The sequence below is a fragment of the Thunnus maccoyii genome, chromosome 10 (assembly GCF_910596095.1).
Source record: "Thunnus maccoyii chromosome 10, fThuMac1.1, whole genome shotgun sequence".
Lineage (NCBI taxonomy): Eukaryota > Metazoa > Chordata > Actinopteri > Scombriformes > Scombridae > Thunnus > Thunnus maccoyii.
In genome coordinates this window covers 18305515-18326785 of record NC_056542.1, presented here as the reverse complement: position 1 = coordinate 18326785, position 21271 = coordinate 18305515, and the positions used below count along the sequence as shown (strand labels likewise).

At 38.4% G+C, this 21271-nt stretch overlaps 2 protein-coding genes across 2 annotated transcripts; both read left to right on the top strand.

Moving 5' to 3' along the window:
* The first annotated feature begins 557 nt into the window (after positions 1–557).
* hibadhb (3-hydroxyisobutyrate dehydrogenase b) lies at positions 558–11100 on the top strand. Its single transcript, XM_042425100.1, has 8 exons — positions 558–665; positions 1456–1616; positions 1713–1822; positions 1910–2031; positions 7773–7906; positions 8139–8215; positions 8331–8487; positions 9064–11100. The coding sequence occupies exons 1-8, from the start codon at positions 596–598 to the stop codon at positions 9220–9222; spliced, it is 990 nt and encodes a 329-aa protein (XP_042281034.1). The 5' UTR covers positions 558–595; the 3' UTR covers positions 9223–11100.
* A 2328-nt stretch (positions 11101–13428) lies between these two features.
* hoxa13b (homeobox A13b) lies at positions 13429–14596 on the top strand. Its single transcript, XM_042424650.1, has 2 exons — positions 13429–14062; positions 14309–14596. Exons 1-2 carry the CDS (start codon positions 13429–13431, stop codon positions 14545–14547), a joined length of 873 nt encoding a protein of 290 aa, XP_042280584.1. The 3' UTR covers positions 14548–14596.
* Positions 14597–21271: the final 6675 nt, after the last annotated feature.

Genomic DNA, 21271 nt, shown 5'->3' with positions numbered 1-21271 from the left:
TCAATTTATACTGTAGATTCAGCTACATAAATTAGTTCAAATCGGCTCAATCACGACAAACTACAACAGTAAAATGTCATTTAAACATAAACTTCAGTACTTAATGATAAAACTGGCTATATAATAATATGACACTGATGCATAACGAGTACTTTTGCTTTCTATTCTTAAAGTAGGCTACATTTTGGTGATCATACTTATGTTCTTTTACATTTTGAATTCAGGACTTTGCAACGAAATATTTTTACACCGTAGTATTGCTTCTTATGATTTGGTAAGTAATCTGAATAGTTCTTCCACCACTGTTAATAAGACAGATAAGATAAGATAAGCTTTTAGAAAACCTGCTAGAAACAAAGAAATCATCGTTCAGTAAGCTTTAGACATTCATATCACTGTTAAGAAAGTAAAGTCCTGAATATCCACACTGGAAATTTCACAAATTTTCTGATACGAAATATGTTAGGCCCTCCCCCACAGCTCATTGGCTGAATTTGGGAGGCCGTACTGCGCAGGAATATTATTTGATTGGAGGAAAGGGCTGTCATTAATTTACGTACTCCTACGTCATACGTAAGGTCAAGAGGAAAGAAGCATGGCCGCTGTGTTAAGAGGGTCTCGGTACCTAGTTGGAAGCTTTTACAAGAATGTTGACTTTGCATTTGGTAAGGAGAACAATCTGAGACCATGTACGCATTGTGCACTCCGCTGCACTTTACTTCAAAAATTCAAATTGTTGCTGGAAGGCTCTTTATTACACGAACATCAAGTTTTGCTGGAAATGTTGGAAGAGAAGTTTGAGTTAATTTTTCGCCAGACTGGGTTTAGCCGTTACAGCAGGGGCTTCTGTTCGGTTAACAAATAGTTAAATAGTTTTTTCTTTTAAAAGTCTGTCTTGTATGCGTGTCGGGGGTCTTTCGTCAGAGCTTCGTACTACACGCTGAAGGGTGAAAACTGATAGCATATACTCTTGTGTGCCACTCTATCAAGGCACATTATGTAATAGTCACCATGCACTTTGTAGAAAGATGGGAGGTGGCTCTTTGTAGCCACTTAAACAGAAGTTGGAGGAGCTTCTGAGAGGAATGAAATATATTATCTTGTCTTTTTATTATTACTTTGAAGATAAACTCCAGGAATGAAAGTTATTTCTATGACTTATTTATTTGAATCTATATTAAAATAAGGTTGCTTGTGTTATGAAAGAATGGTCTGTTATCAAGGCATACTTAAGTAAACATAGAAAAGACTTGGTACCATAACCTCAGGTGACTTTGTCACTGAAGGGCGATCACACTTAATTTACGTGAAATTTGAACAGCACTCTTCGCCATGATAAGATATTGCATCTTAACAAGGCTTTTCATTAATAGGACCAGATGATAATGTTTGATTTTGATTATATACTAAATAAAAAAACTGTGTATGAATGTCCATTTGGCCATTATGTTGTAGTCTCCACAAGGTCCATGGCCTCGAAGACCCAGGTGGGGTTTATTGGTCTGGGCAATATGGGAAACCCAATGGCAAAGAACTTGTTGAAGCACGGATACCCAGTTATTGCTACTGATGTGTTCCCGGAGTCCTGCAAGGAAGTGCAAGAGCTGGGTGCCCAGGTGGGACAGTAAAATGTACACAAACTTTTTAAAAATTTTAAACAGTTTCTACCTGTTTGTTTTCCTCTTACCCTGTGATTTTGTGTGTTTTCTCAGATCGTGGATAATCCTGCTGAGGTAGCAGACAAGGCAGACCGCATTATCACCATGCTTCCCTCTAGTCCCAATGTCATAGAAGCATACACTGGATCCAATGGCATTCTCAAGTATACTTTGGTTTCTCTCAATATATGCACAATAAACTCACATGGTTATCACAGAATCTACTAACCATTAAATATGTTTCCTAACAGAAAAGTGAAGAAAGGCTCCCTACTTATTGACTCCAGCACAATTGACCCTGCTGTTTCAAAAGAGATGGCTGCGGCTGCTGAGAAGATGGGAGCAGTTTTTATGGATGCACCTGTGTCAGGAGGTGAATTTTATATTTTTGATTATAATATAGTTTATATATACAATTTACTGTCTAATCCAGAGGTACATACTCTGTTACCTTTTTCAGGTATGCCTAGCTAAAACTAATGCAGTCTAATGCAACACCCGGGCAATAAATCCCCCTTAATGAAGTATACAATGTTCAATTTTTGTTTAAACTGCGTAGAAGGGTGTTGATTCAACTTTATGGACATTTTTGAGGTTTTGGTTTAGGTGCTGTGATCTGTATTGCCTCATACAGGGAAGTGTTAAAAATATTTAGTCAAACCTCATTGATATAAATTGGGTGACCAGAACTGAGATTCAATTAAATAGCAATTGTATTTATACTTTCAACCTTCCTGAAAAGTATATATCTATTAAAACATTAATTTACTGGTCAGCAAATTGTTGTTCTAGCAAATCTAGCATCCCTCCAATTTTACAGTATTGAGACGCTGGATTGAACAATTAACCTTGTGTTACCTAAAGTACTGATGTGTATTTTATGTATACAATGCAGGGAATGAACTCTTATGACATATTCACTGTACTCACCAGCTACTTTAAAGCTAAGAAATTGCACTTAGCTAGTTAGCACTAGCATGAGACTCTAGAGCCACTCCTCCCTCTCCCTGCTCTTTGCACTCCATCTAGCCCTTCACTTGCATCCTTGTGATCATATGCGCCTGATGTATTGATTTTCTTCTGGAAATAATGGAGCTCTTTGATTCAACTAATGCAGGTATTGGGAACTAGCTAGCCTGTGAGTAAGCTGTAGCGAAATCTACTAGCAGCTGCTATTGCTAGCTTGGAGCGTCAGAATGAGAGTAGTAGTAGACAGTTGTGAGCTCCCTCCCCCGGCTTTGGCCTTCTCTGGTTAGAAGGTCGAGGCTGGCTTAAAACTTGAGAAGGGAATTCTCTGTACTGCTGCCAGGCTGTTCAATGGGTCTGAGTTATAGAAGCCCAGATATGCTTTGAAGCATATTCCAACAAAAAAATACATAAGAAAAACTTATAAGAAATACTGTTGTTATTATTAAGTTGAACTTAACATAGAATTCAGCACTTTTTCTTATGTTGGCAAATCCAGTGTTGCCACTTATGCCGCTTTGAGCACCAACAGCAACCAGGAAGCAGCTTCTGACTGCATAAATGTTGGTCGCTGTAAAGTGTGTCCTCTCTGACTTTCTTGGGGGTCCACACAGAAACGCAGTTTGTTTGAACTTGGCCTCGTCAACGTCAAGACAGCCACTTTCTTTGAATTGAAGTTGGTCCATTTTACGGCCAGATTAGTAATGATTTATATGCTTCCGTCCTGTGGTAGTGCACATGGATTAAAGTCGTTCAGCTTTCCGCCTTGAATCTGTGTGTGTGTGTGGTGGCAGCAGTTTAACTAGTGCAAACTTAAGTGTATGTCATACTTTAATACGTGATGTCAATCACCAGGCTGTAGCCCCTAAATGAAACTTTTCTTTTTTTCAGACAGAAATCAAATGAAGTGGAGTGGCATGGCAGTGACTGTTTAATCCAGTGTGGTTAAAGCTTAAACATTAAAGCACACATGGTGGTGGGGATAATTGAGTCAGCATGTGTCCTTCATGTGAAAAAATGTAAGGACCAGATGAGATAACTGCCATCTTTCATTTTTCCCCAGACAGGAAGGCTTACCTTACTAAAGGCTTGAGTAATGCTCTGAAATAACAGAAATAACACTCTTATTGTAGAGAAGAAAAATATGTGTTAAGAAAAGTCGTTTTGTGTGTGTAGTAATTCTCTGGGTGAGGGTTGTATTTGGGACATCTCTGACAGAAAAGGATTGCATATTTTTTTTCTAGAAGACATTCCTGAACAACAAATGGCTAACTTTTCACACAAATTATTAATTTTTCTTCTCCAGGTAGTTGTCTGTGCTTCCTTAGATTGCAAACAAAAGTACTATCAGTTGCGTGTTTGAAATGCTTTCACTGGAGAAAATCCACAAACCTGCTTTCCAACAGTTTCAGTATTTTAAAAAAAGGGCAGGTTTCAGACCTCAGCAGACTCAGCACAATTGTACCACTCAAGAAAGAAATACTCATTTTGGCTTTTCAAATTATGGACTGGATATTTGTTACAGCTCCTGTTTTTGCTGTGAGGGTATGCTGTATCTTGCTTTTCACTGGCTTTAAAAATGGATGAGATTGAGACTCAATTCTTAGTCCATATTTAAGTAAATTAAATAATCAAATAATATTTTTTCCAATACTATGACAATGAGTTGTTAAAATGTATTAAGTAAAGACTGAACCACATGTGCAATTAACCACTCACAATGAACGTAATCTTAACTTCTTTAATTTCCATCTATGATATATGTGAACTCTTAGACACATCATCCACAAACACAGAGTTTTCAGTGTTATTTGGATGACTAGAAGTTATATTTCTCAGACTGGATGTCTGTGAACCTTCTACAATGTAATCAAATCAGAAGTTAACAGTTCATCCATCCTGATACAGCTACTGATCATATTGTGAAACATCTTGCATCTCTGACTCTATTGTAATTGTTAATGGCTCAAGATCTCAGTGTCAACTTCAATATGTTATAGGACCGGTGTGTAAGATTTAGTGGCATCTAGCAGTGAGGTTGCAGATTGCAACCAACTGAATACCCCTCCCCTCCCCCACCCCTTCAAAGCGGGTAGGAGATCCTACGCCTGGCCGCAAAACTTGTGAAAAATGTGGAAGGCCCTCTAGAGCCAGTGTTTGGTTTGTCCATTCTGGGCTACTTTAGAAACATGGTGGTGCAACATGGTGGGCTCCATGGAAGGGGACTCGCTCCCTATGTGTATATACAAAGGGCTCATTCTAAGGTAACAAAAAGACAACGATTTTTATTTTCATGGAATTATGCACCAATTAAAACATACTTATGAATATTATATTCCATTCCTGCCAAGTCCCTTCCACTAGATGCCACTAAATTCTGCACACTGGACCTTTTAAAGGTCTATCTTAATACCGAAGGTGTGTCTAAACCTTTGACTGGTACTGTACATTGAAAGAGTTTTAGGTTACTGTAATCATTCCTCATCTCTATATTGATTGTCAAGAGATCCCTTAATCATGCAATGACAATGTAATTGATGGGTGACCACATCCACAGTCCTTGTCTAGAAATGCATTCTGAGATTCAGCTGAAGCTAATATGGAGTTTCATCATTTTGAGTTAGACATATCAGTTGGATATCATCCAAAGTTAATCTTTTTAGGACAAAATTCCCTTTGTGTCATCCCTTTTGTTTCCTTGTTGAACTACAGTGCAGAGACAAGAATAAAAAGGGGGATATTGGAACTAAAAGCCTACATTTGGATGATTATCCATTTGAAGCCTTATATTAGAATAAATTAGAAAAACTTAAGAATGTAGTTTTACACAGAACGGAGACTATCAATTTTGTCTCCCAACTCTTCCATTGGAATCATCTTTAATCATCCTTCTTTCAAGTCAAGTCAACTTTATTTATATAGTGCCAAATCACAGCAGAGGTTATCTCAGGGCACTTTTCACATAGAGCACGTCTAGACCGCACTCTTTAATTTACAGAGACCCAACATTCCCCCATGAGCAAGCACTTGGCGACAGCAGCAAGGAAAAACTCCCCTTTTAACAGGAAGAAACCTCGAGCAGAACCAGGCTCCAGGTGGGCGGCCATCTGCCTTGACCGGGTGGGTTGAGAGAGAAACAGGAAGGGGGAAAGGGGAGAGAGACACAGAGAAGCACAGCAACGACAATAACAATAATAATAAAAATGTGACTAATAATAATAGTACAATGGGGGTCAAGCTAGACCAAGGGGACAGCAAGCGGTCCGCAACTGAAGGTCACCTGTGAGATGAGAAAGCACAAAACTCTGGGGAAGATGCCAAGTTAGTAACAGGCATTAATGGTACATGAATGCATACAGATGGAGAGGGAAAGGAGGAGAGAGGAGCTCAGTGCATCATGGGAAGTCCCCCGGCAGTCTAGGTCTACAGCAGCATAACTAGGGGCTGGTTCAAGGCAAGCCTGGGCCGGCCCTAATTATAAGCTTTATCAAAAAGGAAAGTTTTAACCTACCCTTAAATGTAGAGAGGATGTCTGCCTCCCAGACCCTTGCAGTCAAAAATAATGTCAACATGTTTTTTTAAAAATATATTTCTAATAGTTTTGTTTTATTTAATTGAAGGGAAATGGTCTTTGTGGAAATATCAGAATTTTTTGTCTCAGCCAGCTGGAGGGGTGTGTGGATGTGTTGTTTGATTGACAGTAGCTGGCAGGCTGCCGGAAAGGAGACAAAGTGAACAAACTGTTGTAGCTACAAGTCATGGGCAGACAGTGTGTTCAGTGTCTGTGTCTCTTTTGTTTTGTAGCCAGATGCTATCAGGCTCAATGCGACCATCCACGAGTGCCACGTTACTGCTTTACGCAAGATTTGATTTCTGTATGGGTATTAGGTCTTCGTGGTGCACGGTCTTAGACACATAACGGAACAGTATTTCATTGAATTAATGCAAAACTAGGGACCATCATGGAACCAAAGAACTTTTGGTTTCTGATTTTATTTTTATTTTTTCTTTCTCAAAGGAGGACACAGGACAAGTTATTCACAAAGCAGATGTATATGCTGTAGTAGACAAAAAAAATGCAATTTAATTTCAGTTAGACTTTATAAAGGGGTTTCTTCATAGCTAGTATGTTGAGGAGGAACTATTTCAGCAACTAAAAACTATTTTAATGTTTATATGGGCATATGAGTATTGTTTTAAGACAGACTTGAAAAAATGTAAACCTATCCCTTAACTCAGTTCTTAAATTTTGCTTTTTTACATCTCAATTGATTTTTTTTTTTTTTTTTTTTTAAATTACGGCTATTCTATATGAATTTTGAAGCCAGGTCAGGCTGTTATTTCTCAGCTTGACAATTGCTACTCCCACCTGTTTCCACCAGCACAGTCTTTCTACATTTCAGTTAGTACTAAACGCTGGCTCACAAGAACAGGCGATTTAGCTCATTGTGCTGATTCAAATGCGTTTTTAAAGACATACTCTTAAAGACCTGCTTTTAATACATTTGATCGTTTATCATATATTACCTTAGTTTTTCTGGAGGGTTTTATTACAGCTTTTAGAATCATTTATTTTAAAGCTTTTATTTATTTTTGACCTTGTGTGCATTTCCATTTTCTAACTTGTATTACTTTTTATGTGAAGCACATTGTAAAAGTGCTTAGTAACGATAATAGCTTCAAAGGTCCCTTAAATTCACTGAGTTGGTCCCAGACCCATTTTTCAATTTCTGAAGTATTAAACATCCATTAGACTTGTCCGAAAATAATTCAAAATAAATTTGTTGGATTTTGCTTGGGCAGTATTAACTAACAGATGTTTCATACCCAACTGACTACTCTTTGACATAAAACTGATATTTATTTCATTATCTCCGGCATTGTATTTCACTGACAGTATTCTGGTTGTAATGCACTTCAGTGTCCCAAAGAAAGCTTTGTCTCTGTGGACAATGAGAGAGACAATATGGACCCACACGGCAGTTGTCTGGGTACAAAACACTAATTTATCTGATTGCCCTCAATTTGCCTTTTGTTCACTTAATTTCATTTGATTAAACTTTGAGACATTCTTTCACTGTTTACCCATCATAAGTGTCTGCGTACATATGGATACATTGTATGTAACCATGATTTTCCCGTTCCCAGGTGTGGGTGCTGCCAGTTCGGGTAAGCTAACTTTTATGGTAGGAGGAGCAGAGGAAGAATTTACTGCAGCCAAAGAACTTCTCAGCTGCATGGGAGCTAATGTGGTGTACTGTGGTCAAGTTGGAACTGGACAGGTATGAGCAGATATTTCATATTGGCCATGAAATGTGAAGATTCAGATAAAAATATTTCTTTTTGTTTTGTTTTTTTCACTCATAAGTTACATGTATAAAGGTAGTTTTTGTGTGAGTGTGTGTTCTTGCTAGTTAACTGTATGCTAAATGAAGAATTTAATATTTCTAAAATATGCATACTTCATCTGATGCTCAGGCTATTGAATATTATTTTTCTCTTAACTTGGTACAGGCTGCTAAAATCTGTAACAACATGCTCCTAGCCATCGGAATGATTGGAACATCAGAGACAATGAACTTGGGAATTAGGTAAACTTTCTATTGCAGTAGTTAGAAATAACAAGAAACTGATTATAAATCATGTCAGTAGATACAGCAGCAGTACACTTTCTGTAAGTAATACAAACTTTGTCTTCACTCCCAGACTCGGTCTTGATCCAAAACTGTTGGCTCAGATCCTGAACATGAGTTCAGGCCGTTGCTGGTCTAGTGACACCTACAACCCCGTGCCTGGAGTCATGGAGGGAGTCCCCTCTGGAAATAACTACCAGGGAGGCTTTGGCACTCAGCTGATGGCAAAGGTCAGTTTAATGTCCCGTTACACTTTAAAGGACTTAATTTCCTGGGCCTACATTTCAGTTTGAGCATTAGTGTTTCCGCAATAATGTGACATTTAGGCTTGTACTTGTGATCCATGTCGTCATGGATGGGAACAAAAAAAAAAAAAACAAACACATTTCACTCCCAGAATAGTTAATTTTAATTTTATTGATGTAGAGAAATAAAATGTTGGTATTAGACCCAAATTTTCTAGACCAAAAATATATCTTTTAAATGCAGTCATGTTTTGCTTAAAGCAAGTAGTCGTTCATATGCTATATGTACGAGGGACGAATTTGTGTCTCATATATGCATCACTAACAGAGACTTCAGTTACGTTGTTGGGGGGAGAAAAAAAATGAATTTCTCTGTTAGGTCACACCTCTTTGGTGACACGCCAGAAGTAGTTTACATCCCTCTTAAAAGGAAATAAAGCTGATGTTCTTACAACATAAAGAAAAATTCTCTGCGGTGTGTGTGGACTTGTGGTTTTGGTTTTACAGTAAAATTTTCAGTTTTGTTGGTTTCTCTAATGTATGTTTGCTTTTCTTTTTCAGGATCTAGGCCTCGCACAGAACACAGCCACCAACACAAAGACTCCTGTCCCTCTCGGCTCCTTGGCCCATCAGATCTACCGTATGATGTGTGCACGCGGTTATGCCAATAAAGATTTCTCCTCTGTATTCCAGTTCTTGCGTGAGGAGGAGGGCCAGTAATATCAGCCTCCACCCCGTCCAAAGCCTTGCCAGGCCTGGCCCTGCACAGGACTAACATAGTGTAGTTAGGGTGCATTTTCGCCCCAAGGACAGTCTTTTTTTTCAAGGTTGTGAAAGACATGAAGCCACAAGAGCTCCAACACAGCGTGACAGATCATGTGAGCACTTCTCTCCTGTTTGAAAATCATGTTTCCTGTGTGACGTAGCCTTTTAAAAATACAACACTCCGGTCAGTTTTAGAAGCAAAATGATTTGTCAGTTACGAAGAGGGTTCAACAGATCAGCAGGCTGTCGAGAAATGACAGCTCTGCAGATCTTACTACATAAAATGCAAAGAATGTGGTGGGAATTGTTGGTTTTAAGCAGACAACTCATTAGCTCTGTTTGTCAAAGCTAAACAGCTGCAAATAACAGTTTAGTCTCCACATATTTATCTATTGTTTGTGATCATTTTTTGTATGTTTCTGTTTTTTTTTTCTGTTCATTGGGGTTTTTTCTCTTGACATCAGAAATGTTACTTTGGGATAAGAGTGTCATATCATATCCTGTTAGGAAATAAAGACAAATTGTGATGTCTTAAACTTGGTTAACAATGAATGTACCATCTATTCACACCCTGGATTTGGCTCGGCTGAAATATTAACAGAAATTTAAAAGAAAACAATAGCAGCATATTTATTCAATGATTACAGCTCATTCGTAGCAGTACATTCTGTATTTGTTATTAGTTTTGTGTGGATTCAACTCAATTTATGCAGTCCACAAATTTGCATTTAATTGTAGTCAAACCTCAGACACAGAGGCAGAAAGATGCAGACTTTCATGATGAAAATGGCAATTTAAATTCTAAACGCCTTGTGCGTGGACGCATACTGCACAAGTTTTCTTCCACGACTCTGAGCACTAATACTGTTAGTTAAATAGCTCCCAAATGTTCTAGTTTGCACGGTGTGCCCCACTGATGCAGTAGTCTCGGTAAAACGTTGAAAAAAACATCTGCCCTGAGGAGCTTGACTGTAGAGCAGATGCAGTGGCGGGATGCGAAGCGCCGGGGCAGAAAAATGAGGGCCAAAAACTGCACACGTTGTTCTAAATGAGTCGCTAATCTTAAAACTGCATCAGCTTTTTCTCCTCTTGACGGGAACGGATGCTTGAAATTTCTCCACAAAGTTTTCAATTTATGCCTATTTCACAACTATGAAACGAAGTCGCATTTTTCTGCCCCCGCCCTATTTAGTAACTTTTGGGATCTGGACTTATTTTCTATCCCCACTTAGGCTAGACCAAGAGGGCGGCATGTTTCTGATCTGGTTTACCAAGAGCCACTGAGGGGCCAAGGTGCCATAGGTCATGCGATCACAAGACAAACACATAAAAAGTCCATTAAGCACTATAGGCTAAGAGCTGTGTTGTCATCTAGTTGATAGGTACTGCAAACAGAGCAGCACTTTGGTCTCAGGCCTCCAGCAGACTATGACACACACACACACACACACACATACACACATCCTGACATCATCTGCTGCAGCGCGCACGTCACTCTTCAACACTTCAGATAAAACTGCATTCAACGACATTCATCGTTAATGGTAATGAAATCTATTTTATGTTTTATGTGCACTTTTATGTAACATATTGGGTCACATCAACTTTTTGTTGGCTGCTGATGCTCTGTCGTAATTTATCCTGTGCTTGTGGTTTTGATGGTGCTTCGATATTCACCGTTTTAAAGCCAAGTTTGTGTGTGGAAATCCAGTTTTCCCAACAAAACAAAAAACTGTGAAATAGTTGCAATTTTACTCATAGCAGACACTCTTGTAATCTGTAACTCTCGCAGTATATAATAATCAATACATCGTCAAAATACAATAATGAAAACTGACTCAGCAATTGTGTTTATTTATATTTATTTCACCCTGGTCTGTTTAGCGCTTTAACTTCAAAGGATGAAGTTAATTACAACAACAATACAGTTTTATTTATATGGTAATGTGGGATATTTTTACGCACAAGTAATCGTGTTTTTGGTTGTATTTCACGTCAGGTGCGTTTCGTCTGTCTTGAAAATCAGGCAACTTGAGTATCATAATTAATTGAATCACAATTGTTAAATGCACCACATTGTTGTTATTCACCGTAACTGCACACAACAAAATCTCTGTAACTCTTAAACAAATCGACACGAAGTTAACAAGGACATAAAGTTTAATATTGTCATTTGTGTGTATGCAGATAAGAGCCTGACAACTGCGTGTGTGTGTGTGTGTGTGTGTGTTTTGACTAGATATTCTACAGCCCTAATTGAAATTCTTCTTTATCAGCACCTCATTACTTTCTCTATTTGCATTTTCTTTTAAACTTGCTTATAAGACTTTTCAGCTGCTAATGTAGAGTTTAGAAAGGCAGTCGCCTTCTAATGTGGCAACAAGGTGGCTCCTGTTCATGCAACATTTAAGAAAGTATAGACTTTTATTTAATCGAAAATGCACTTTAGTATATTCTGGATAAAATAAATGTGTCTATCTAAAAGGCAGTTATTCTGACAATGCATTAAAAACAAAAATCCGACACTAAACCTCCTCAGTAACATAAAACATTATTTTCCTGAAATGTAGACAACTACTCACTCTTGCCTACGAGCTATGAACTAAGGCCATAAAGATTTACAGCCTCAAAAGGTGGGAAAACTCTATTAAAAATAAAAAGGTGCTCAGATTTTGGTGGGTATGCATTCCTCTGCGTCTGTGGTCTCATCTTAAAATATAAAACAAAAATAAATCCTGAAAGTTAAAACTCTATTTTGTCTGATACAAAATTGGACCCTCATTCCACCAAGTCTATCGCAACACAGCCAACAGAGAGTTTTTAGGCTAAACCGTAAACAGTTTGTATTTCCATTCTTGCACCGCAGACTCACGCACATAAAGGATTATTTTTATACATTTAATGTGTCCCAGTTTTGGACTGTGTTTAATCTGCGCTCTTGCAAAGAGCCCACCTATGGAGATATTTTACGCAGAATGAAGAAACATAAAAGGATGTGTAATGATTTATTTTCCTATAATTAACTTTTTAAGTCGATTAGCAAGATACAATAATTCATCTTCGTCTTTGATTTTGTCCATTTAATGTCGATTGAACATGTTTTATTCTCAGAAGTCTGAGAGGAAGAATTAAAGAAATGTAGAAAACAAATTGAGGGTTAGTTTGTCTTGAAAAAACAACCAGTCTGGCGATGAAATTTCCTCCTTGCCATTTAGCGGTGTTTTCTCTTCGGGCTTCCTGGCGTGAAGTGCCTATTTGGCCAGACTGCAACTTTCAACTTGACCTTGGCCTCCAGCCGCGTCTAACCAGTATGTTGAAGAGTGCAGCCAAATATGTCATGTTTTTTGGTATTTTGCGGACAGTGAACCTGTATTTACATTGACACGTTGCAGTGCCAAATTAAGATGATGTAATTTATTAATGTTGTTCTAATATCTATTTTTAAAACATCCATTATAGATGTATCTGTATTTATTTTTCTGTTAAACCTGCCCGCATAACCACAATGCTTAAACCCTCATTCCAAAACCAATCAATAAGTCCAGATCATTTAAGCACACGATAATACATTTAGTTAAAGTCTGCACCTTTGACTGAAAGCGCGTAAAGAAGTCCATTCTTAAAATATATAACCCAAATTATTTTGAATCCAGATATCCGAAATCCTTTTTGCCTTACCCTTAAAGTGAGAGCATATACAACTGAAATGGCACGCGTAATTACGCATTCATTCCGCTCTAAAAATATGCATATAATTCACTTTTAGTTTTTGTCACGACATGTATCAAAGACTTCATCAAACAAGTCTGTTCTGATAGCAAAACATGATAGTCAAATATGTCTCCACATCACAGTTTCACCCAGCTAGAGATTCCAATATCACTGAGTTTAGGGAAAAATACCCATAAGAGTTCTTTGTATAAAAACATAGATATGCTGATGTATATTGCATCTGCACAAATATACAGCCCTGATCTGCATTATCTGATGTCCAGACGTTTATCATCTCCTTTGCATATCACGTGTTTGGCCCCGGCCAATAACCTTGCGATCTTTATGTACTCAGGCGTGTTGGTATCGTTACTCTGCCGGAGTCCCTGTCTCTGTTCAGTCGAGGGGATTTTGAAAAAGAGTTGGTCGTCTCGATGTATAGGGCATGCTATGACCGCTTCATTACTCCTCCATTCGCACTGGATTGACCCGGTGATGTTTCTCTACGACAACCACTTGGATGAAAGAAGCAAGAACATGGAGGGATTTACTGGAGGCAATTTTGCTGCAAACCAGTGCAGGAATTTGTTAGCGCATCCAACCTCGCTGGCTCCGAGCACCACCTACACTGCTAGTGAGGTGCCAGTCTCTGGCATGGGGGAGCCTGGCAAACAATGCAGCCCCTGTTCTGCCACTCAGAGCTCGCCCAATGCATCTTTGCCCTATGGATATTTTGGCAGCAGTTATTACCCATGCAGGATGTCACACGGCAGCGTCAAGGCTTGCGCGCAGCCCTCTGGTTATGGCGATAAATACATGGACTCATCGGTCTCTGGTGAGGAGTTCTCGACTCGTGCGAAAGAATTTGCGTTTTATCAAGGCTATTCCTCGGGACCTTATCAGCCCAGCTACTTAGACGTCCCTGTCGTCCCTGCCCTGAGTGCTCCATCTGAGCCAAGACACGACTCTCTGTTGCCCATGGAGCCTTACCAGCCATGGGCCATCACCAATGGTTGGAGTGGCCAAGTTTACTGCACCAAGGAGCAGTCACAGTCGAATCCTCTGTGGAAATCCTCGTTACAAGGTATTTTATATGTTTTATTAACATATATAAACGCGATGCTTATTGAGAGGTGCAATAACTTGCAATAATATGTGCATGTGTTGCGTAATCTAAGTCATCATTTTTGCTTTTCCAGCTGTATTTGAAATAATGCGTGTGAAAGATGAAAAGGAAAAAATACAGAATTAAATAAATTTCTTTTTCAATCTATTGCAAACAGGCTGATTAAGATAAGATGTTGCTTTATTTTTTTTCCCCACCCCACAGACACTATATCTGGTGGAGACAACTCTATCCGCCGTGGGAGAAAGAAGCGTGTGCCATACACCAAGGTGCAGCTCAAAGAACTGGAAAGGGAGTACGCCACCAATAAATTCATCACCAAGGACAAAAGGAGGAGAATATCCGCTCAGACAAATCTGACAGAGAGACAAGTGACAATCTGGTTTCAGAACAGGCGCGTTAAGGAGAAGAAAGTCGTCAATAAATTCAAGAGCTCCAGTTAGCTCTGCACTGACGATGCTAAAACAAACTCCTGTTTTAGAAAAGGCGGACATGGATGCGCCTCAAATCCATATATAAACTGTGCTATAATTTATTACATTATGAACGGTTTCTGTGTCGCCAGAGTGGCTCTGATTTGACCTACACATTTCCTCCTTCCTCACATTTTAATTGGAAACAGTCGATGCGGCCTGTTGACAGAGGATCGGAAATGGTTTGCAACATGTTGACCAAGGTGATTCTACGTGGGATGCATGATCTCCATATAATATTCACCGAAAGATAAGACATACTGCCTCGGAGGCCTGTGCACTGTTTGCAGCCCTGCGTTTTTTTTTTATTCCACTTAATCCAGAACAGAAATCAAGGCTCCTGGAATCAGTTACGACAGCTTTCATCTTTAGACAGTGATGTAGTGGGAAACAGAAAGGTGGCCAAACTGTCACCTTCAGCTAGTGATTATTACAAAGCAAACAGACTGAGTGAAACATAATTACGAAATAACCAAAAAATGTATATCGAGAATTATGTTTTCAGCAAAGAAAATCTAAAAATCCTTGTTTACGTCGCATGTCTTTGGTGCATAGAGATACACAATTGATTTTTATTGTTAGATAAACTCTATCCCACAATTTGGAAGTTTACACTACATCCCTGCCTATAGAAATGTAATCAATCCGTTTAAAATAAGCTTTTAGAGTTGTTTAATCAGCCCTGTAAGTGTCATATGAAACGTTATCAAACATGAGACTGGTCTGAATTTTGTGGGCCAATTTCGTTGGCTCACACTTTGTCCATATTACTGTTTTTTTTTTTTTTTTTTTTTTTTTTTTTTGAACACTGCGTTTTTTCTCAGAGTAACTCGCCTGTCAGCAGGCTCACCTATGCAATTTCTGTCTGTCAGTCATTCAGGATTTTGCAGAAAAATACTGAAATCATAGACATATTTAAACGTGTAAATACTATCAGACTGCAACTCTATATATTCTCCCTTTTTTGACTGCAATAGCCGAAGTTTCTTGTCAATAAATGTTTGAGAGACGCGTTGTAAGCTTGTGGAGTTTTTTAATTTCACCTTTTTTTTTTAGTCCAATTTGGACATGGATGCTTTATCGAACGGGGATAGTCTTTGTCAGTCCCTCTAATGGTAAATGTGATTTACAAATGGTTACAAAATGTTCCCTCAACTGATGACACAGGAGGCTTTTAGGCCAACAGGCCTGTAGGAGGGAACCAACTCAAAACCTCTCTGTGTTTCCACCATTAAGAGTTTATGTCGCCATCTAGTGGCGAAACGCCGCCAGCACAGCGTAGACTGTTGTCTCTGCATCTTCCTGTGTATCCGCCCCTCCTCTCAAAAAAGCTCAAAATGTGTGGGTGGAGTGTGCGTGTGTGTGTGTGTGTGTGTGTGTGTGTGTGTGTGTGTGTGTGTGTGTGTGTGTGTGTGTGTGTGTGTGTGTGTGAGAGAGAGAGAGAGAGAGAGAAATACCTATTAATTTATATCTACCAGCCTACTTTTTTTGTGTCAATTATGTCAACTTATACAATCAAGGTCAGAACTCAAAGCCTTATCTCTATAGTTCTATCTGTTCTTTAGGATACTATAACAAAAATAAAGGGATAGCTTGTATTATAGTAATAAGATATTTAAATTGAATAGACTTTATTGAAATAATGGCACAACAGAAACGTTGTGAGCATGACGGTGATGATGATTATATTTATTTCGTCATAGGCTAAACACCATTGGCATTATTGTTATTATTACTATAATGTATCTCATTCAGCATTTACGTTTTATTTGTTCATAACGTGAATCGAAAGTCAGCTGACAGATCATTCATTTTAATTAATGTTCCATTGATGCTTATATCCTCAAAAAGATAACATTAGACTGGTGGGCGGTACAGTTAGGTTGATGAAAATGCACACTGGGTGTATTTTGTACAGTGCAATGTAAGATTTTTTTTTTTTTTTTATGCTTGTTTTGTTATTCATACTGATATTAATTCATCCCAATTCAATCGAAGTCTGTAACATGTAAAAGGTGCATCTATTTGCATAAATTCGTCAAGTCCACACGTGACTTGTCCTTCAAGATAAAAAGTGCCTAATGGATTTTTGAAAATAAACGGTGTCACATTTTGAAACCAAAAACTCGAATTTTACAAAGAAAATCTGCTTAGAAGAGTTAGATATAAACAGGCCCCCAAAAAGAGCCTTTTTAAAACAAAAATAACTTTTTGGGTTAAGAGGCCGCATTTCCAACAATCCCTCGACTATTACACACAATTCTTCTCATTAGTTTTCTGTAATGATATTCCGCCTAATAATTTATGAAATACTGTATCATAATTGTATTATGGTGTTAACAGCATCCAATTGAGCACATTAATATCGACACATGCGATATCAACGTATTGGATTCATTCACAGAATTGTTTCAAACAAAAAATATCAGAATACCAGAACCAAACAATAACCGGCAGGTTGCGAGTTCAATTCCTCTGTCTGGCTGGATCGGAAGGATGGGTTTGTACCGTTCAAAAGGGAACAATTGTCTCAGTAAGAGGCAGCAACCCCTCAACTCTGTCATACATGTAGATGCTGGCAGGATAGTTTCGCAAACGAGCAGACAAGTTTATTGCTCAAGAGCACTTGGAGAGGCCAAGTTGGGCCTCTGACAGATAATTTCATCATTTAAGACATTCTTAATGTTTCCTAAGCACTTTGATTGCTTTCACTCTTCCACTTTTTTGGTGGGAATGATAGCGATCATGTTGGTGTTAATATTCTTCTACCTTACTGAGAAAGAGTCCCGTTAGAAATAACTGTCGATCACTTTTCACCCTTCTGTTATTCTGTGTAACTGGTCCCCCAAACAGCCGAACAAGTTAATGCATCTCATTATAAAAATGTCCTATGCAGGCCTGAGTGGATCACCATAATAGTTCTAACAGCATATAAATATATAAATATCATTTAATAATCATAATAAGTGAAAATTTGTACTCTTGTTAACTGTCTCTTAAACTGACATTATGCAAAGAAAGCGCCAATATATGACACAACTTAACGAAGAATGGCTCAGTCTGAGGAAATTAAAGCTTCACAAAACTGAAAATTATATCATGAAATATCTTCTGTATGTGTGTTTTCACTGGTAGCTTTTGTGTTTTGTGTGTGTGTGCGTGTGTGTGTGTGTGTGTGTGTGTGTGTGTGTGTGTGTGTGTGTGTGTGTGTGTGTGTGTGTGTATTTTGTGTGTGTGTGTTTAACGTTGTTCATTGAACTTCAGACAAAGACGCAAATCTTAATTGATGAATCAAATAAACTTAAAGGCAAAGTGCCCCCCCTCTCCCCCCATTGGTCGGAGTAGGCATTCACATGATGTCAGCAGAATAATTTCCCCTTTATCTATACAAATAAAGCTTTTTTAAATGATTTTTTCCCCTTCTTTAAATGACTTTTTTCACATTTGTTGAAGCCAAACACGATTGGCGATTGTTATTCTTAATATAGCCGAGCTGTCACCGCTTTATAAGATCACGCAGAACTGAATTAGCCAATTATAGCATGGAAAATAACAGCAGAGCAGGTCAAAGTGAAGACAGACAGGTATTGTGATTAATGTGTGATTCATTTCAAGCTATTACAACTGCTGCCTCTCACGATTCGGTTACATAATGTTCGACAGCCTGAGATTCATATGCGAGATTGAATTTGTGAATCAAAGTTTAATTAAGGTTTTTAAGTGGTTGTATTTTACAACCACAGCTTCAACTGTAAACACCCCCAACAGCACACTGCTTCCGGAAAAGCAACCCCCCTCGCCCCCTTCCTCTTCCTCCTTCTCCTCCACACACACACACACACACACACACACACACACACACACACACACACACACACACACACACACACACACACACACACAAACTCCCCCTCATCCACTTCACCTCATTGGTAAGCAGATTGTTTGTGTACCTTTCATAGAGTCCACATAGAGGCTCATACACGTGTAGGGAAAATTAAAGACATATTACCTCCATTAATGAAGCCAATCAGGTCACTATTTCTCAGTCATTTATAAATAAATGTGCTTTTCTTCATCCCAACCTCACATAAACATTTACAAATTGTGTTGAAAGAATCACGAGACAAATACGCTTTAATATAAGTAGTAAATCAATTTGTTTTTCTCTCTCAAGTCATCAGAAAATCCAGAAAATTGAAGATATATCAAACTTGTTTTCTTGCCACACAGTTTGGTTTCCTCTGGAACTTTTTTTTTCTTCAAAGGCGCTGTCCATGATAGGAATATTAACACATTTAAAACACCGGACTGAAACCTGCTGACAATGCTTTATTGATTTACAGCTGTTTAAATTCACAGGCAAACTATATTTGAGTTGATAATGCTTTCTGCTGCTGGTAAAGGCGTTGTTTACACCAGCAATCCTTGTAAATAAACAGCCCCCCCTCCCCCCTTTTACACTAGATGAGCTTTTGTGCTGCACAAAAATAGCTTCTTTTTCAATTATTACTCAAATGATTTAGTTATATGAATACATGTGTAATTAATTCAGTAAAATATTACCCATTCCCCTTTAATTGGACATATTAAGTGGCACCGTTTGCCTAAAATATTAGAAAGTGTCTCCTTGTGAAATCAACTCAGGGAGCAGGAAAGGAAGAAGGCGCACAGCTTCTCAGGCAGTTAAGTTGAAGCACATTCCTCCTCAAGTATCGACAAAAAAATTCTGTGAAAGCAAGAAGACTGTTTTTATTTTCACATCCCCTTTAGCTGCCTCCTGACACCCATATCAGCCGCCACTGGGATAAATATATTTCAATGTGTTGAGCTTTTGACTTTTTTCCCCCGCACAAACTGAATAAATATCATGTATTTCTCCAGAGGGTGGTACTGTGGCACAGAGCCAGAGGACTTTTTTTTTTGAATTTCTATCTTTATTTCAACTGAAGCTCTTCCATGTGCTTGTGTCAGTGTAATGTACATGCGTGTCTTTTAATGTTTTGGTAATGTAAAGTCAGTACAATTAACTTTTTATAGTAAAGTATTAACCCACCTTTTAAAGTGACATTAATCCACGACACATTTTATTCGGCTAAATTATAATTTTAAGCTTAAAGGCTAAAATTGATCCATAGAAGAAAACGAAATTAAAGGGCTAATGGAAATATATTTTTGCGCATTAGTTTTCCTTATTATGATAACTGGCTGGAGGTCAAGGCTTTTTGTTTACAGCCTACATGTTTATTATCAACATGATCCCAATGAAGCTGCCTCACTTAGATGAATGTATTAATACACATTTGTGTACAATACACATCCAAATGTTTGTGGATGAAGCTGTTTGAGAAGCGTCCTGGACGAAGGAGGCTTAATGTGACAAACTAGGCCACTCCTGCAGCCTCGGCCTAAAGGCTGAGCTGAGCTTATATGACTGAAAAAAAAAATCACAAAGGAATAAAAATAGGAATCAAAAAGAAAAGTATATTATGTAAGACAAATTTGATCGCCAAATAAACAGCAGTTATATAACAACACCCTGCCCGCTGAAGTCAAACAGCAAACCACCTGGGCGGAATGAAATATTACGCAGCCTCTTAATGCTTCCCGGCAGATGACAAATGCAGTCTTTGAAGTATGAAAAGTAGATTTGGACTAAATTTAAAAATTGGCTGCATAACAGGATTAGTGATATGTGACACATGCACCCACTTACTCAGCAGCGATGACAAATGAAAATGAATTGTAGAGTGGGAAATAGCCCGTGTCCAAGGGTTTATATTGGGCACTGCATAGAGAGAGCGGGCGATGTAAAGGCTGCAGCCCCTTCGGCAAATACTTTTATTATTCATAGCCTATAAACAACACCTGTATGTTTACAATAAATGTTAAACGCATGTTTTGTCGTGACTGCGTACATGTCAGCCGATTACCCTCATTCAAGCTATGTGGCCATTTTTCTAGCTTTTATCCCAACATTTTAGAATTGCACAAGATCAATCCTCCATGTGTTTAGTCTTAAAAGTAAAATTTGCATGAATGTGATGGTTCAGTTCAAGCACACGTGACAATGAACCATATGGACATTGATCAACTTTTACGCGTAAAACAGACAAACCGGCGCGCAATTAAACATTTTTTGGGCATAATGACGTTTTCACCTGAGTCGAGATGGCATGCGGTAATGCTCCTGAAAATTATGTTCCAGACAAACACATAGCAACCACATAAGATTGATAACCAAGCCTATCTTTAAAGGCTATTGTCTTTTTTGTCCCTGGGTGCCAAACTGGACTGATGCCTGACAAAAGTGCAGCATGACTCACATTACTCCGCCACTTGTGGACCAGATTGGTCTATATATAGCCAGAGGAGCTATATTGAACACAACTGACAGACGAGGAATTAATTCCTACCATGTACTCAATGATAAAATCGTTTAAAAATAGATTATATATATGAAAATAGCTTCCAAAAAAGCGCATGTGTGGTACAGGCCCAAAGTTTCTCAACAGAACTTGCATTAAACGCATTTTGTGCCACAAGAAATAAGCCTTACATCCGTAGCAAAGTCTATCTTGTTGCCTTCTGGTGGAAAAATGTGATCCTTGTCTTTGAAAGGTTTCAGACGTCTCCTCAGAGGTTAAGGTTAGGGTTAAGGTGAGGGTTATGTTTAAAAACGAACTTAAAGGTA

Bases quoted from the DNA above. Each gene is read 5' to 3' on its own strand.
- hoxa13b (XM_042424650.1), top strand. From the start codon at position 13,429: ATGACCGCTTCATTACTCCTCCATTCGCACTGGATTGACCCGGTGATG. The intron at 14,063-14,308 runs GTATTTTATATG...CCCACCCCACAG, and splicing joins GTGGAAATCCTCGTTACAAG to ACACTATATCTGGTGGAGAC.
- hibadhb (XM_042425100.1), top strand. From the start codon at position 596: ATGGCCGCTGTGTTAAGAGGGTCTCGGTACCTAGTTGGAAGCTTTTAC. The intron at 1,823-1,909 runs GTATACTTTGGT...GTTTCCTAACAG, and splicing joins GGATCCAATGGCATTCTCAA to AAAAGTGAAGAAAGGCTCCC. The intron at 8,488-9,063 runs GTCAGTTTAATG...TTTCTTTTTCAG, and splicing joins GCACTCAGCTGATGGCAAAG to GATCTAGGCCTCGCACAGAA.